General features: G+C 40.2%; 1 protein-coding gene across 1 annotated transcript in view; it reads left to right on the forward strand.

Annotated features, from left to right (window-relative positions):
* Window positions 1-19,152, forward strand: part of alk (ALK receptor tyrosine kinase) — a 163,420-nt gene that overhangs the window by 96,526 nt on the left and 47,742 nt on the right. The window contains exon 4 of the mRNA XM_068751629.1: window positions 12,892-13,096. Within this exon, the coding sequence (XP_068607730.1) occupies window positions 12,892-13,096 (205 nt within the window). The remainder of the gene's footprint in view (window positions 1-12,891; window positions 13,097-19,152) is intronic.

Raw genomic sequence — 19,152 nt, forward strand, 5'->3', positions numbered from 1 at the left:
TAAATTGCATTGACATGTCAACATAACTCAGATCACACTCTTGCACTTGACATTTCTCAGAAGCACAGCAAGTGCTGTCCGTGGTGCTGATTCGTTACCAATAGGGAAGGGAAAGGAATGGAAGTGAGAGGGTGAGGAGATCGACAAGAAGGCAAATTTCAGTGACAGAAACATTCGTTGAGAGGGACAGGACAAAAGAGATTGGAAACAGAGTGAAGGCTCTGGGAGATGGAGCAAAAATGGCAGTAGTGAGGGACAACTAATGCTAAGATGAATAAACTGACACAAGAGAAAGAGAGAGGAGAGAAAAAGATCATAGGGTCGAATAAAATATGAAGAGATTAGAGGAAGGAAGATTGTGAGATAGTGTGGTCGACAGAAAGATGGATGCCCGAACTGAGACAGATGCAGAATATTATATAAGACAGCAATAGTGAGAGAAGACATCTTTGGCAGATAACAGTTGTGACCTACTTACATCTGACATTTGAGAGGAAACACAAAGGGTCCTTCAGAACAGAGCACAGAGAAAAAACACCATGAATCTGCCACAGTCAATATTTTGAAGAGTAATTTTGCACAAAGTACTTCATGTATACAGGTGTCAGTTATTTATATAACTAAATAGAAATTATTTTATTTATAAAATGGGCAGCACGGTGGCGCAGTGGTGAGCGGTGTTGCCTCACAGCAAGGTCACAGGTTCGAATCCGACTTGTTGCCTTTCTGTGAGGAGTTGGCATGCTCTCCCCGTGTCTGCGTGGGTTCTCTCCGGGTTCTCCGGCTTCCTTCCACCACCAAAAACATGCAGTTTGAGGAAATAAACTCAGTGCTCCCATCTTCAATGAATGGTTGCCATTGGTTTCTGTTGGAATGGAAAGTACAGCAGCAAGTATTGTTGCAATTGCATTTCATCTTTCAATATAATGCAAGTTGTGAAATAACCTAAATTATAGGATTGTAAATACAATTTATTAACATGTGTGCAGTGCAACAATTGAATAAAATGTTTACCTTTGAGCTGCGAGCATTTGTTAAATATTGAAGTCTTAACCCATCTAAATAACATGAAACAGTTGTTTGCACATCTGACTGAAGACCTCGTGGATCAATCATGCATGCAGTTAGACACTCTCGGTCAGGCGGCTGATCTCATAGTTGCTGACAAGAGTTCCCTTTAGGGTAATGGTGGAGCAGCCAAGCCCCTATTAGTGTCCATCAACGGCTGCACTAAATGCCAGACTGACAGTGTAACTGTTTGGAAATACCCCAGGCCTGTGTGCCAAATGAAGAAGTGAGAGCCATGCCCTGATGGCAGCATCTCTACTGCCAGGCTGAGCTGCTGCCCCAATCCAATCAAGAATACAGAATCATTCCAAAAACAGCAGACGGGGTGCCAGAAAATATCTGATGGAAACTCAATCCAGTTGCCTTTTTGCTCTGCATTGTTATTTGGTCCCTGCAAACGAAATTAATTCATATGTAAGTGTATTACGCTCCCAGTACGCAAAATACTTCTATTTGTTTGATGGCCATTAGCAGAGATTTACCAGCCTAATATCTTTGCCCTGCTGCAAACTAGATATACGGAAATTAAGTCATTGTAGTAAATCACTCAAATAATTTATTCTGCTGGCTACATTAGACTAGAGACAAATTGTTTTTGCCATGTTATATGGTGAGTATAGCATATGAACTATTATTTGTTTTTGTGTTTCTCTGTGGAATCAAGAGGGGAAAATGTAAGGTATAAATAGAAAAAGACAGAGAAGTAAATTTTACATTCTTTGTAAATTTCTCACATGGAGAAACCTGTTTTTCTCTCTCGCACCAAACAGTCACTTCTGCTTTGACTCTTCCTGGGCTCGGGTAATTCAAATAAATAAACATCATTCTCTATTCGGTCCAAAATGACTCGGCAGACGAATTGCTTCGCATTAGTGGCAAACACAGCACTAGATGAAGGTGGCCCGCCAATGAAATGCAGAACTTAAATCCTCCGGGGGAAATAATACTTTGCAATTCCTATTATTTTTAAACAGCTTTATATTTTTCTGTATTTGTATAGTTGGATTACTTTATGCCCGGCTGTCCAAGATTGCCTATCAAAAAGAAATCACAGTGCAGTACCACGACAGCAAATATTCAGTTCTTTCACATTGAAGGGCTCATCTTCAGCAATCTGGCACTGTGTAGTGCCAGTTGCAATATGTAGATCTAGGCTCCTTTCTTCCCTCACTCGTGAACAAGACCCCGAGGTACTTGAACTCGTCTACTTGGGGCAGAATCTCCTCACCACCCTTTTCCAGCTGAGAACCATGGCCTCGGATTTAGAGCATCCCGGCCGCTTCACACGCGGCTGCAAACCGATCCAGTGAGAGCTGGAGGGCACGGCCTGATGAAGCCAACAGGATCACATCATCTGCAAAAAGCAGCAACCAAATCCTGAGGTCACCAAACCGAACACCCTCAACGCACCCAGAAATTCTGTCCATAAAAGTTAGGAACAGAATCGGTGACAAAGGGCAGCCCTGGCGGAGTCCAACCCGCACTGGAAATGTGTCCAACTTACAGCCGGCAATGCGGACCAAGCTCTGACACCGGGAATATAGGGAACGGACGGCCCATATCAGCCTCATGTTACCTCATTGGGCTGTGCCCAACCGGCCCCCACGGGTGAAGGCCTGGCCACCAGGCGCTCGTCATCATGCCCCACCTCCAGGCCTGGCTCCAGGGGGGCCCCGGTGACCCACGTCCGGACGAGGAAAACCCAGGACCAATTATTTCGCTCATCATACGGGGTATTTGTGCCACCCTTTGTCTGGTTCCTCCCCTAGTACCTGTTTGTCATGGATGGCCCTCCCTTTCCCACAAGCAGAAATGGACAGAAAGCAAAGATGAGACAAGAGAGGATGAGTGGCTCTCAGAGGAGCACATTAAAACAGGCAGAAACACAGATGGATTTAAGCCCCGAGGGTTAGGCTTGGCTCGCTGCTAAAATATTGCCTCCTGTAAAGACAGAAAATATTGAAGAAGAATAAACGTGCTTTGTTTATCAGCCATGATGATAAAGTTTTTGTTGCTCTGGCCCAGGGAATTTAAGCCTCTCATACTCCAACCCTAAAACACCACAGACTACCCTGCACTGCTCTAGCCTCCAAAACCCAATCAACGCATTCAGAGCTTTAAGATTCCTGGTTGATGCTAAGCATATAGTCATCTTCTTCTTTTGATCTTACTTTTTATTAATAATCCACCAATGATCTTCACATTTTTGGATTTTGAATGTCAACATTTTAATTTTAAGTTTTTTTTTTAAGGCTGTACAGGTACCCTGCCGTACCCTGCACCAAAGATACCGAGATCCTCATGGTCACAAGCAGCTATTTTGGTCTCACCTCCTCTCTCTCTCTCTGTCATGAGAGAACTTTTTGTTGTGTATGTGTGCGTGTTTGTGTGCGTGTGCGTGTGCGTGTCAGCCACTTAGTCACACTAAATGCAGCAGTGGCTGGCTCTGACAAGAAAAAGGGAAATCAATATACTCCAGTAGCCTAACCGTCACTGTGCCGATCGAACTGTAATCATTGTGGCTTCTGGCATATCATGTGGAACCCATTTGTGCCTGTAATTGGGACAGTTTATATTGCAATGCTTCATGACTAAAGCTCGACCTTTTTTTTTCTGCTGACCTGTTTCATTCTTCATGTCTGCACATTTCTGTGGTTCATTAACACAAGAACTGGCTCACTAATAACTCCAGTACTGCAACGAAATAAGTTATAACTCAGCTTCTCTCAGAGGAAACAGTAAATGTGTGTGTTATATCTCAACAAAATTGTCTGGAAAGACATGGGCAGCTTTATTCTTCAGCAGTGCTCCATTATAGTTGTCATTTAAAGAAATCCAAGGTGAGATTATTTTTCTGCAAACTGCATGCATCCATGAGTAATTAAGAGATGCACCTGTTTATCTGTGCAGCTAATTCAATTAGCTAGCGCTTTTTGTATGTATATGGTGCATGTGTGTGAGTTTTAGCTCCATGCACGCACAAATGATTTAACATTTTAAATTGAGTGAGGCATTTATTTTCTTACAGGGGAAACCTGGTTAACTGAAACTGCTGATGAGTTTGAGTTGCTTCTGCAGATTTGTGGGATACTTCCCTCACATCATTACAACCAATCTTTGTCTGCAAACACACACCCAGACAAACAACCTCCTGAGCAGGGTGCCACTCTCTGCAGAGTTTAAGATACGAGGCCAAATTAAGTGTTTGTTTATTTATTTGTGCTTGTGTATCTTAACCAAGAGAATTTGATGAGTGTCAATAAAGTGAAAGGCAAACAACCGTTTGAGTGTCTGATCATGCATGCCACATCCCTGTATGCTTTTGCATGTGTTGGAGAATTTCTCACCCATAGCATGAAGCAAAGACTATCTGATTATAAACAGAATGACCTCTTTATCATTCAATTGTGCTAAATATGTGATGGAGAATGGCTCCTAATAAAAGCAGACAATTCGCTAGCTCCCTCAGCAGCAAGCGCTGCAGGAGTCTGTGTGCACTTAGACTCTCACCCACTGAAATGAAGGGGCTGTGCAACAAAAAAAAAACATGCCTTGTTTATCGGCTCAACCACAATGAAATTAACTCCACCATACACTGACAGAATGCTTCATCACAAATAGAATTCCAGTCTAACTTCATGTCGTTACCAAAGGCATAATGGTGAATTCCAGGCAGTCATATTTACTCGCACAACCATCAAGCAATGAAAATGACACAAATTACACAATTTTGGTGCGTGGGGGGGAAAGGGGAAAGCACATAAACTTCTTATCGGCCCAGTATACTGGGTTGATACAAAGTTATTTATTTAACATAAATGCAGTCAAATGATGAACAAACAAATCAATTTAAGAGACGGGGCCATTGGGTGCTGATCAAATCTATGAACAAAAGACACACTCTAAGGTTCAGTTCAGCTTATTTGCCATTTGCAGTACCAACCACAATGTAAAAGGGTGCAAAAAATGTGCACTGTCAACATTTACAGGACAAGACAGACAAAAAATGCCACATAAAATACTTACTGATAAAATAATGCAATACACAATAAAAAATCCATAAGAAAAATTAAAACCTAAGAATCAAGATACATTATTTAAAACCATCACAGCTTGTGGAAAGACGCTCTTAGAATGATGAGCCATAGAACATCCTGGCAGGATGGCCCGAGGAATTATGAATGCTTTGTAAAGCACGAGTTAAGAGTCTTGTTTTTATATGTGGCCTCCAGGAGCGGCAGAGTGCAGTCAATGGTCCTGCTGGCTCAGCGAACTACTTTGTCCAAAGCATTTTTTTATTTCAGAGAAAGATTACCAAACCACACAAAAAAAGAGCTTCCTAACACACTTTCAACCACACAATAATACAAGTTTAAAAGAAGCTTTGTGTTGTGTGTGAATCCTCCGATAACCTGTAATTTGCATACAAAAACATCCACAGACTCCAGGCCACACTGAAGACACCGTGGGGGCCGTAATGCCCATGCAGACATGTGGAGATCATAAAAAACAATCTGCACAGATAGGATTTGAACCTGGAACCTTCTTGCTAGGGACAATAGGGATATCCACTGTGCCAACATGCAACCCCAATAAAAATCAACATAAAAAAAAAAGTTACAATGATTTTGGCAGTATCATAATACACAATATGTACACTCACATGTATTAGTATCAAACAGAAGCTAATTATGGCATAGAAGAACTAATTGATACTAAATCAGCTGATTATTGGCCGCGTAATGTTGCTATTCTCTGCCAAAATATTTTGTTATCTATATCTGATGTCCCATCCCAGGTCATAATGTAATGATGTACTGCTGTGAACAAGCCTGTAATGGGGCTTGAAAGAAACTTGAACCATGTGGTGAAAGTCCAGCAAGTGGAACTGGCACATACTTTTATTTGCGCCGTCGTGGCAGAAGTACGCACTCTGCTGAATGCCAAGTAGTCCAGCCTTTGATATCTGCAAAATGAATATTTCTGTAACAACAAATAGCAACACTGTTAAGATGTTCGCAAGAGAGATTGTTCTTAGATTTGTTGTGGTGTTTGTTAGCTCACTCACACAATATTGGCACCAGATTGTGGAACCAGTCGCTGTGTAATGTGGACTTTTTGCCCCACCCTGTGGATCCCTGCATGGACAGCACTGGGCGTGGTCCCGGACGAGATTCAGGTGTGGGAGCAGACACACCTGCTGGTAATCACCGAAAGGAGATAAAGGAGAGCGACGCAACGGCAGGAGGAAAAACGGCAAATGGAGCCTTGATGACAGAACCAACCTTCAGGAGGAGAAAGAAAGGGGCTGGGGGTCGCTTCCGTGTGATCGGCGCAGGAGACTTGGACGAGTAGCCGCCCCACAGACGTTCAGGTTTGGGCTAGGCGGAGTAACCGTTAGATGAGCGGTAATTCAGTTTGAGTTTTGTTTTTGATGCCGCCAAGAGGACCTTTGGGGGTGGACCGTACGAACATATAAAAAGGATACTGACTTTCACGTTTTGTCTCCTGCCCCGTTCTTATTGTGTTACTTTGTGACTTTATCCGTAACACGGGTAACAAACAAACATCACTTGAACAGAGTCCATACAGCCCACTGCACAACTTCACATTCACGCCACCTCGTTAGCCTTCTGTGTGCTTTTTGGCTGCAGTCTGCATGATGCCGCCGTGCTTCTTGTTAAGAGCTACTGCGGGAGTTCTCCGTGTGAGTTGGCCAGTCAGTAGGGGTTGGCAAATGAAGAAATCAACTTTACCCACTGGTTTGTGAGACATCAATTTCCTTTACATAGCTAAGAGGCTTCTGGCTGGCAGGGCATCAGTCCGCGGCCAGGCTCTTTTCAGCCATTTGAGACCATAACACATACTAAAAAAACCAACAATCTACTGAACTAAACTGCCTTCCGTTGGAGCAATGGTGCTCCCATATCAACTTGCAGACACAAGATGCATTTTTCTAGTCTTGGTAATTAATTTAACATGCACACAAATTATAGGCTTCATACTTTTTTGCAGGAACATGCAGGTAATGTTCTCCAAATCTTCGGAAACAAACAAGAAAGGTATAAAAAAGACACAGATTATGGCAAAATAACAAGTCCTTAAGAAAATATTTACAGCCATTTCTCTCCAATGTTCCAGAATCGGACGATATCCTAACCTTAATGACGAATGGCAAAAAAAGAAGAATCAACTGGACTTGTTCAAGTTTGATTGAAGGTGTTTCACCTCTTATTTATTTTTTTTGCTATTTTTGATTTACCCTGACCTGAATGCCGGAGAACCTACACAGGCATATCCTAACCTTAAACAAAATCACTCCAGATGAACTGTCAGCCTTCATTTTGAAAGGAATCATCGAGCTATCTTGTCTAACTTCTCTTAGACTTCATGGTTGTTAGTTTCATTAGACTTATACGTAGCCAAGAGGGATTCAAAGATTTTTCCATGAACGCTCGGATGCTTTTTGCAAACAGATGCTCTATTAATTTATGTATTCATTCCTTTTTGTCTCAACTACAAAGGCATTGTGTGTCCCAGTTCTTTATATATTTCCCTCAGCTGTTGGATCTACTTGCCAAGATAGTGTGCAAACTGATCCCATCCATATCCTCACCATGCCTCTGGAGTTGATTGTTTTTTTTTTTGTATCATTTGTCAGTATCCAGTCAATCCGTATGTAAGACTTTAATTAAGTTCCTCCAAATGAGGATTATTTTTCCTGACCAGTCACTTGGAACTCAGGTTCATTGTGTTTGGCCATTCCTGGTTGACAACAGAAACAAATATAGAAATAATCTTGTTGAATTGGGATGACAACATTTGCTCTCGTGTAACCAGGAGGACCATATTCAGATTTACAGCTGAAATGTAAGATCACTTTCTCTGGCCAGACCTTTCTGGGGTTGTATGTTTTGATGTCTATGATTTTTATTTTTTGCAGCGGACCAAGTATTCAGACTCTTTATTTGATTAATGTTAAGTAAGATTCAAAAACTTTGTTTCAGACTGTAGACAACCGTCAGCGTCCATGCCCCAGTATTCACATCCTGTTGATTAATATGTTAAACACACCATCCGGTATTACACTTCCCAAATTTCCCTAATCATTAAAAAATCTGAGCGAGATTTTGGTATGCATATTTAGAGGAGATCTTTTAATTTCAAGGACCCTGAAATAACCCTTGGGTGAGAGCATGATTAATCCAATTATGTCTGTAAGGAATAAGATAAAACACCCTGACCTGGCTGAAGGCAGGGGCAGACTGGGACCGAAAGACAGAGCTGGACTATGACCGGCCCGGCCCAAATTGTGAGGTTCGGCTATGAGCATTGCATTCCTTTCCACACATTCAATAATGCTATGATTGTTCAACACTGCTTACAGCTATAATTGTGATTATTTCTCATAGTGTGGAACTGCATTCTCTCCAACTGATTCATCAGTGTTAGCTTCTTGACATTCAGGGAGGGGGCACATTTTATGGGCTCAGTTTTGCTTTTAGGTTTCCCACGCAGGGCATAGCTGTGGCCAGAGTGATTGTATTTTCAAAAATGTCCATGTATCCTCCTGTATATACATTCCATTTTCATGATTATTATTCTCAAGGGATGCTTTCAGACAATTTATTCAAATGTGTTACAAACATTCACATGGATGCAAGAATAAACGCATCTAAAATTTGGTACTTTGTAGGCATAACTGAATCTGAAAGGATAAAGAACATGAATATGAATGGATAAAGTCAAGATTGGCTTTTTCTACATGAGTACTGCTCAGTGCTCAGTCGACAGCAGAACAACTGAGTGGCTGAATGAAGGCCTGTGCAGCAGACCCTCTTCACTGCTACTTGACTGAGTTACAGGGGACCCTCTGCTGTGGTCTTTACAGACATGCACGTGGTGTCACCAACCATTTGTTTTCAAGTGGCACTTTAGTGGCTGCCCAAAAACAATTGTGCTCCAAGGCTCAACCAAGCTACTGCTGGGAATTAAAAAACAGTCCAGGTTGAGTCTCACCTGAAGTGTGACTTCATTCAATTTCCAGCAGTCAGAAAATAACAGAATAGATTTTTCGTGGTCTTGAAATGCAGCAGTATTATCATCCGACGAGCTGTAGCGTATACTTTAGGAAACCTGCCGGACTGCCAATGTACTGCTAACCTTTTCCTATGCTCTGTTTGCATTCACTTATGCAGCTCACTCTATAAATCACTCAACCGCATAAGAATGACAGGCTGTGCTGTTCTGGAGCCGCCAATGTGCCGCTCAAATGTTAACTTCCAGACAAACGCATCCATTTTACAGCATTGCTCTTCTTAATCTCACGCATCCTCCAACTCATCTGGGATGTGTTTACAGATTAATTTTTTTTCACAGTTCACCCATCATTATTTCTAAGTGTTAAGGGGAATACCGACGGTAACGACAAATCGGTATAGCTGTACCAGATACATTTAATTTAAAAACTGTACTTTTGAGTTGAAACAAATGATGGTAAAAAAAAAAGCCACTTCTTTCTTTGTATAGAAAAAATATCGAACTGACAAAATACCAAACCGAACTGTGAATTTTGTGTCATTGCACCCCTACTGCTTATTGTATGTAAACTGTGCAGTATCTGTCTTGTGTTTCATGATTGAACAACAACTCAGCCCTCACACAGTGATTCAACCAAGTTACTGGGCAACATGAGACGCCATGTGCTTATTAGGAGAAATAAACATTCAAACAATCATTCCCATGCCAGTTTTAATGAGCTGAGGTTTGAACCACTGACCTTGCAATAAATGGATGACTGCTCTACCTCGTAAGCCACAGTATTCAACCACCAAATTCATATTATATTCCTACTGATAATACTAAAATAAAATAAGAGAGTGTGAATGGATTTTTTGAAAATTATGAACGCACAAGGATAATGGTGAGTCATTTCCAAACAGCAGCTAGAAGATTTGTGTGCTCGGACGCAGACCGATTTAATGCTTCTGTGTATAGACAATAACCTTTATCGTGGTAGGACAAAAGCAGAATGGCACGGAAATGTCCTCTGTTCAACTGTACGGGGTTTTGGGAATATGTGGACAGATCTGCTCAGCTGGGACAGAAAGACCGGCATGTATTATTTATTCCGTATTTCATAGGTTACATGAGGAATTGAAATCTCGGTTATGGAAATATCAGAGCAGTAGCTGGAAATTACACTAGTGTCAGTGCCTCTTACAGCAATAAATATATACTGCAGTAATGGAACATTTTGTAAACAAAAGAATCTCAAACTGTCATTAGTGACATTTTATTTTCAGTCACTTGGAAGAGCACCACTATTTTTCTTATACCAGGGATATTGCTGCTGTAATTATTTTAACAAACATATCATTGCTTGTAAATTGTGTATTAAAGTAAAAAAAAAACAATGACAAGGCAGCAAAAGTTCATGAAAGTGACTAATGGAATCCTGAGAGGAAAGATTTTGCAGTTATAAGCAGGATAATTAGCACGATAGCCTGTCCGGGCTAGTGTAATTTCATTTTCATCTGACTCCTTGGACTTTAATTATGGAATCAAGCAAAGGAACGGGCTGCAAACACAGAGACATCTCATTAAAGACCAGAGGCTGAAATGCTAAATGCAAACGTCAAACAAACAGAACACAACACTAAATGTAAACAGTTTGCTAACTCTGATCTAGACTATGTGTGGAAAAAATATAAACTGGAAATCGTGTTGTTTTGTTCTTGTTAAATGTCATAAGTAATTTTTTCTAGCAAGTGGACAGGCCTTCTGAAAGATAATCTAAAAAGTTCCCCTTCCCACTTTAGTTCTACTTTGTTTACAAATAATCCATAATCGATATTTTATTTATTGGAGCTCAGACATTTTATTATGATGCATGGGTTTTTAGACCATCATTATACTTGCACAAGCAAATTTGTACTGGATTGTCAGTGACATAGAATTTGCTTTAAATCCATGGTGTCAATTAAAAATTGGTAAAGAGTATTGAGTTAATCACAATAATTGACTAATTAATCAAGATTAAAATAGTTTGTACTTACTCATACCTTTAGGGGAAAGTGGAACAAAGGCCTGCATAGTGCTGACACTAAAAAAACAAAAAAAGATTTATAGCAGGAGACTGATATTTAGTTAGATGTATAAGTAGTTCAGTAAAACGTCTCGTGGAGTTTGTGTCAGAGTGGCGATATCACCATTTTTCCGTGGCTATGGCTAATATTGGAAGACGAAATAATAGTACCTTGCTTTTTTTTTTTTAACTGTCCATTATCAAAAGTGCAAATAGTTTTTAAAACTCTTATTTCACACCATACAGTTTAATACATGTGAGGTCCATTTGATCTATAAATTATAATCACAATGTGCAAACATTGTGATACAGTGAAAGAGGCTACAGAAATGAGCCGCAACTCTTTTCTACCAGCCTGAAGCAAACATCAGGAAAGCACAGTTAGAAAGTAGCTGCTAAAATATCTAATTATTTAGCAGCTAAAAACCTGATATTTATGTGTCTGCAGGGATGAAAACACGTAATAAACTGGAGTAATATTCATCGGGTCAACACTAACGAATGTGCAAAAGATGGCTAAGTTAACCTAAAAACAACACTGTTTCTATTGGTTTCAAAAGGTTAAAGAAATTAGTTTTTCACATTAACAGTGAAAATAACTGGCAGAAAATCTTATTCAGTATAATGAATGTAAATTAAAATGTGAAGGCATCACACTGTAGAAATATTAAATACTGGTTCTGACCCTGAGTAAATACATTATGCAACAAGAGGATTTGTCAAAAATAAAAAAATTAAACGGGTTTGTTTTTCTACTTCATTCAGGCCTTTAGCTGCAGTATTATCTGTGGGAGTTCTACTCTCACCAGCACTTTGTCTGATTTGGTATTCTGTGTTGACAAGAAGCTCATCTGATTGAATCTGTATCTGCACAGAGAGCAACAACATAGTCTGCCAGGTTAATTCAATGACACAGAATTCAGCTATTAACTTTGGATTTAAATGTTTCTACTCCTGCTTTCTTGGGCTCATCTTCCTCTTCACATGGGTAATAAGTAAGTGAGATTTTATACATGGAAACAAACAACAAACCGTCTCCAACATTGTCTATGATTCTGGAAAAACAGTCAAAGTAGTGTTAAAATAAACAGTGAGAATAGTTATTTATAAGGAATAGTGTAATTCTTGAATAAAGAAAATGATAAGGCTGGTTGAAATAGAAGCTGTTCATTAATCTGTACCTGTTTATCTGCTTAGATACCATCAATATTCACGTTTGTTTGTTGTTACTATGAATACATTTCTAAATAAGTGTGAGGCTGAAACTATTTCTGATTATATGATAATAGTTTACCAAAGAAAATTTTAGTTTACTCTATGGTCTAATGATCAATAACCATGCAGAGTAATACAAATCACAACCGTAGAAGTTTGCCAAAATACGAAACGCAAATCACCGTAAATAAGAAAGAATGAACTCAAAAGGTCTGAAAGTGAAATGGGACTTCATTTCAAAGCCTGTAAAATCATCTTCCCCATCTTTTTTAATAAGTTGACATTGAAGCAAAGCTGCTTTAACTCCAACGATTTCATCAAAAACCACTCTCAGCCATGGCCAATCAAAGACCATCATTCATTTGGATTCTGTTCATTAATGAGATTTCATATTCAAACTTCTGATCTGTGTTTGTGTGATCAATATGTCTCTAATCCAGTGTCCTACTGTGCTTCTTGCTTCCTGTTTGTGGCTTCATTTATTTGTTCTGCATACTGATTTTATCCTTTGACCCCCTCAGGTCAGTTCCTCTGGGTGAATAGTTCAGCCTTTGGGGGCCCATGGGTGCTGAGTCCTTGGCTGCGAGGCAGTCAGGGTCCCTGTAGCTTGGATATGGCTGTGTTCCTCCACCCCAAGCAGAGTGGCCAGTACACCATATCACTCATAGAGAGAGAAACCCCTCCTCTTGCTCTCTTCTCCACTGACGCGCTGCCACGCATCACAGGGTAAGCACTTGTTTTATGCATTGAAAAGATAATTGACACAAATATCAGATTTGATATTTGATAATCAGTGAATGTATAAAATGGCATCTGTCAAGGAGAGAACGTTGCCGTGGACATAAGGTTGTGTGTTCCCTTTGCTTAAACATGTAATTAGTTTGGTTTATTTGTTAGTTTAGTTTAGTTGTTAGAGTTATGCAAAAAAATGAAGGACATTTTTATTCCACATTTATATAAGTTACATATTAACATCTTGACACACTGTCCTTAAACTTGCTGGAGGATTTAACCCTGCATCAAAAATCCTTATTTTGAAGGAATATGAAGGAGACCATATTCCAAGTGGAATTTGGATAAGGTTTAAAAAACATTTTAAGGGATTGTAGAACCTAAGTTGAGGGTTCCAATCTGTTGAGGGTATTTCTCATTAAATAATGAGCACCACTTTAAATAACTGACAATGAAACAATACTTTTTCTTTTTCTAATAAACCGCCTTTAATATGTAAAGATGTCATATATAATTGTGTATAGGGCTAGCATGGCATCCTTCTGACAAACACTACTCACCACAGATAATTGTTTCCAGTGGAAACATTTGGGTGCCTTAACGGCAAGGGTTAGCCCGTTGTTGTTCAACACTCCAGAGTATGGCTCAACTCAATGCATATCAGCACTGTGTGCAGGATCAAAGTGATCAAAATGTGATTTATCAATGTCTAAGTATAGATTGTATTGAGTTTAGTGTTTTCAGCAGCCACCCAGTCATCTTCATCCGGAGCGACAGGCAGAAAAAAAGAGAGCGAGCGAGCAAGAGAGAGAGCCAGCCATACAGACAGCGAGCTTGATGGGACGTGAAGTCAGAATACACGGATCAATACTTTTGTGTTGCTATAGACATGTTTCATGCTATTTATGTGTGTAACACCATTAGAGTATTGGATTCAAAAAAGTCTTTCATTTTGTTACAGCCATCTTTCTGTTGCTGTTTTTGTGTATGATTACACAACTATTCACATCACTAAGGACGCATTGCAGGGATGTGATCATTTCATGTGTGGCCGATTACGGCGTGCGTCTCAGTGTTCTCATTTGTAGTCGGAGGCTGCCATCCACCCACACCATCTCTCCCGTTCAGAGACTTGTACAGTCACACTCCTCATATCTCTATTCCAGTGGGAAATCACTTATCATACTGCACTAAAGGAGGGCAAAAATAAAGGCAGGTAGAGCCACCCCCCACCACTGGAAAGATCAGTCAGTTCACTAATTGGCAACACAAGTTCTTGCTTTGGAATTTTAATCCTGCGTTGTGTCATGTTTGGACTGGCAGGGGTGGGAGGTAGGAAACATCGGAAACAATCTGGCAGGGGTGCGGCGTCTGAGCTGGGTATATGTAGGGACAGGGCTGATGGGAGATGTGTTGCAGGTGATGACGGGAGCACAGGTGACAGGGATGAACTGATTGCAGGAGGTGGATCTGAGAAGACAGGGGGAGTTAGTGCGGAAAGGACACCCACTGTTGCCTAGTAATAATTAAATCTTGTAGCAGCATTAAAACAGATCAAATTAAAAGTACAGTAAAGTCTGAATGTTATGAGAAAAAAAATCTGTTCCATTTTTGACAACAAAAATTTCAATTGTGTTTAAATCTGATCATGAAGAAACTCGACTATGAAATCAAAGTAGAGAAGATGAGGATAAGGCGCCAAACATTCCAACAATAGCTGAGTGAAGGTTATTAAAGCCCTTTTATGTTCCAGAGAATATGTCTCCTCTCTGGTGTAGAATACTTCTCAAAGTCCTTCTCTTAGATTCCATCATACAGTGCGTATACCAGTACCCTGATTGAAGTATATTTCAGAATTTGAACGCAGGCAGCGAAGGACTTGACTCATCAAACACCGTCAGCATCCCAAATATCTCCATCAGCACAGAGAGAAGCAGAGCAAAGAGCTGTGTGCCTCTATTCATAGAGGAATGAGTTTTGCCTACACATGAGTTGTGCATGCTGGTGTAGCCTTTACACACGCATGAGTTAAGATGTCTTATTTTCCACCTGGTGTTTGTAAATAACCGGGCCAGTCTTATTTTGTGAGCGAGATGGCAGAAGCCGTCAGAGTAATGCATTACACCACTGCTACATTTTCATCACAGGACTACTTTATGCCTTCTTGTAGTGCTTCCTCACTCCCAATATAGTACAGTTCATATATTGCATGTTAGTGCGTTCATTTATTTTACATCGATATTATATTTTCCAAATCTTTGAGAATCCATATAGACCCATAAGACTAATACCCAACAACCGTTTAAACATGTTTGAATACAGAACACGTTTCATGAAGGAGGTCTCTGAGGTCAAATGTATTAGGGCCAATCTCACCCCGAGCTCTGTGAGTGATTCATTCCATTTGACCTGGTCACACAGAGGAACAGTGTGACCCAGCCTAAACCATTTTAGACACCCGCATACTTTACAAGATTAGTTTATCTCCCATAATCTGTCTTTCTGAACGTAAGTAAATATTTCTCAGATGGTGGCAGTGTATAAGTTATGTGATTGTCATGCACAAACCAAAAAAAACAACCACGGTGGGCAAGACAAAGAACATTCCCTTAGTCACCTTCAGGACCAGCACTGGACAGCTCCATATGTAGCCTGCTACATGTGGAGCTGTCTCAATATCAGTGCAGTGTGCTTCCTCGCACAAGATAAATGGGCCTTTCTGCAGTCTCAGATATGTAATGACTAGTAATGCTGGTTATTGTCAGACTTGTCTTCATGGCTACCTCAATTAGATTGGCAGAATGTATAATCCATCAGATGGTTATGCTTCAAAACAAGGAACCCACATCACATGTAATTTGTACACACACACACACACACACCTTTTTCATCGTTGGCAGCCAGCAGGTCCAATCAGCCCAGAGACTTGGCAGCCAGACCCTGGCAAATGAATCTCAATCTTATCCACTACATTCATTACACAAACCGAGAGACTTTCTCTGGTTCCTTTGTACTTCCAGACACCGTCCTTTGAGACCATAATTGATGCACCATTTACTTACCTGTATTAGCCAGATGTTCCATTCACCACCCCTGTGGCCGGCCATCAGAGATTCCTGTTGAGGTCTGGTGCCAAGCAGCACTGTACTCTGCATTCTGAGCAGCATCAAAGCCAGCTTGTGTGAAATGGCCAGGGACCCGTCTCCCTAACAGCTGCACCTCAGTGAACATACTTTTTTTTTATTCGAAAAGTGATCCTTTCATTTCTACTAAGCCATGGGATGCCACATACACAAACCCTGCTCTTCGTCTAACACCCACTATGTGTTTCATCCCTCCACCCACTCTGTTGTGATTGTTATGTTTACCGAGACAGTGCTTTGGTAATGAAGATGCATCTGTCCTTCAGTGTAACTCATCAAATGCTCTTTTCAAGCTTGTTCAGTATTTAACCAGTGAGGCATGTGAGATCATCACAGGTGAAGCTGTATCAAAGTTCATAAGGTCAAACTACCACAAGCACTTCTCCTATCATAAAACGGTAAAATCACTTATCCTGCACACTGTCCATTATCAGGCAGCAGAACAAAGCCTTTGGTCCTGAATATTTTATTGCTTTCTTCACCATGTCCCAGCCCAAACAGAGACTTACTGTATGACTGACCGACTTGCTGAGTGAGTCCACTGGACTTTCAAAACCGATCGCGGGCAACTGCATCCTACTGTGAGCAGTATGGAACAAGACAAGTTGTAAGATGTGTTGTCTTTTATATATATATATATTGCTTCAGTAGTACTAGTTCAGTCAGAATTCACTGTTTAAATAATTTATTACAGCAGCAGCTTTTTTTGAGTTTGGGCTCCAGCCTCATCACTCCTCACATTGTTATAGGTGTGATGGCGTGATGAGACAAACTCCTGAACCCCCTTACAGGTGGATACAGGTGGGTGGTGGTGGTACTAAAGGTGTACCAGCAACATGAAAAAGCATATACTGTAGGCAGAGAGAGAGATAGCACCTCAAATACACTGCTAATTGGCGAGTGTGTTTACATCTGATTGTTCCGCTGTCACTCAGTACCCCAGCAATTTGTAGTTGAGTATTTTTTACGTCCATATGCATTGACTTAGTAAATAAACGAGCAAAAAACAGGGTAAATACTTCAAAAAAGTATGAAGACTTTCTTATTTAAGGTTATTGCATGTTATTTTTTTGTTGCACATTTTTACGCCAGATGCCATTCCTGACACAACCCTACATTTATCTGGGCTTGGAACCGGCTCAAAACATTAAACTCAGATTTAGCATAGAGAGGTCAACTAACTACATTTTCACTAATTGATCATACATAGTCCAGTATTCTACTAGCTTTTGATGCTGTATGATGTCACTAATTGTATGATGTGAATTTGCTGATCAGTTCTCACTAACTGATTAGAAATTAGACGCAATTTCTGTAGGAACAATTGCCTAATTCATTCAGATATTACATATTTGATGTGTTCCACATTCACACAGTCACTGTCTTTAGGAGAACTGTTCTTTCATGAAAATGCATTGATTGTTGTACACTGTACTCGCATTGTTATCCTTGATACAAATGGATATGGTTGTAGCCGCAGCATTCAGCATCAATAAATCCTTCAATCTCCCTCCCAGTCTGCAAATCATAAACGAGCAGGAATAAAACCTCCATTCACACAGTATATAAAATCTGATACAGCTTACATGAGCAAAAAAGAAAATATTCAGTGAGTCAAGATTTGACCATTTTATTAGTCTTTTTATTGATACAATTTCCATATATATTATAATAAATTATTTTGCATGTGATTTTCAGTCATCTGGTTTCTGGGCCACAGCCAAATCCGATATGAGCGACCTGTTTCATGCTGGTGATGTGAAATGTACAGACCTGCTGGGTGAGAATATAAAAATGCGTACTACAAATTCCTGTGGTGTACATGCAAGTATAACTCCAAAATAAAAATATGTTTAAAAAGATTTTTAAAAATATGTAAGCATATTATAAAATGGAAATGTATTGAATAAAAGGTATTTTAGGTTACCTTAAAACTAAAACTAAAGGTATTTGTAATACTCCCACATGTACCATTAAATATGTACTGAGCAATACGGAGCCATGTTCCTGGGGGATAATTTATTGTACTGTACAACACACATAATCAGAAGCACCAATCCAATCATACCAACACAGTTTTAAGTCACATCTGACAAGACCCTAATGCAGCAAATACAACCAATCTATTGAGAGGGAAGTTTTAATGAGGTGAAAAACTACCCAAATCAAACAGACGGTGCACTAATTGCATGTGGAACAGCTGTGAGTGACTTCTCCAAGAATTAAAAAAAACATTTGTTGGTGAGAGGGTCAGTATGTGAGAAGAAGACTGTTACGTCCCCCTTAGCTCATTAGGGGATGAAAGAAAAAACAGTTTTGTTTAATTATTTATTTACACAAATCCAATAGCTAATTTAACAATGAAAGAATCAAACATTAAGGGTGACATATTATACCCTTTTTCCACAAGTTAACGCAGTTCTCAGGCACTTATGAAATATCTGTGCCAGTCTTTGGTCAAAATAGCAAACAGATGCTGCAGGACAGCGTCCCTCATTTCTGTCTCAAAAAGCTCCGTCAGAAACGCTCTAAACCCGGAAGCAAAAGTACGTTCATAGCGAGCACACGCACGTTGCCATGGTCAAGAGACGTGAGGGACGTTTCAGCACATACAAAAACATTTTTGGCAATTTTCGCTGGGATATTACCACAAAAAATAAACTTTATCCACTCTGCTCTTTTTCTTCACACACACGGCGCGATGACGGCGATAATCTCAGGATGGAATAAAAATACTTTGAATCCTCCATCAATCCAAGGAGGTGCCCCCACGGACGCCTAAGTAAGATGCATGAGCCACCTCACCAATCAGGTGACCAATCAGAGTTGGGCCATGCATCATGCATCATTTTAGTGGCCACTAGGGGCAACAGTGAGTACATGTTTAGTTCTCTTTTTGACCTCTAG

Source organism: Brachionichthys hirsutus, chromosome 18, assembly GCF_040956055.1.
Source record: "Brachionichthys hirsutus isolate HB-005 chromosome 18, CSIRO-AGI_Bhir_v1, whole genome shotgun sequence".
NCBI classification, from domain to species: domain Eukaryota; kingdom Metazoa; phylum Chordata; class Actinopteri; order Lophiiformes; family Brachionichthyidae; genus Brachionichthys; species Brachionichthys hirsutus.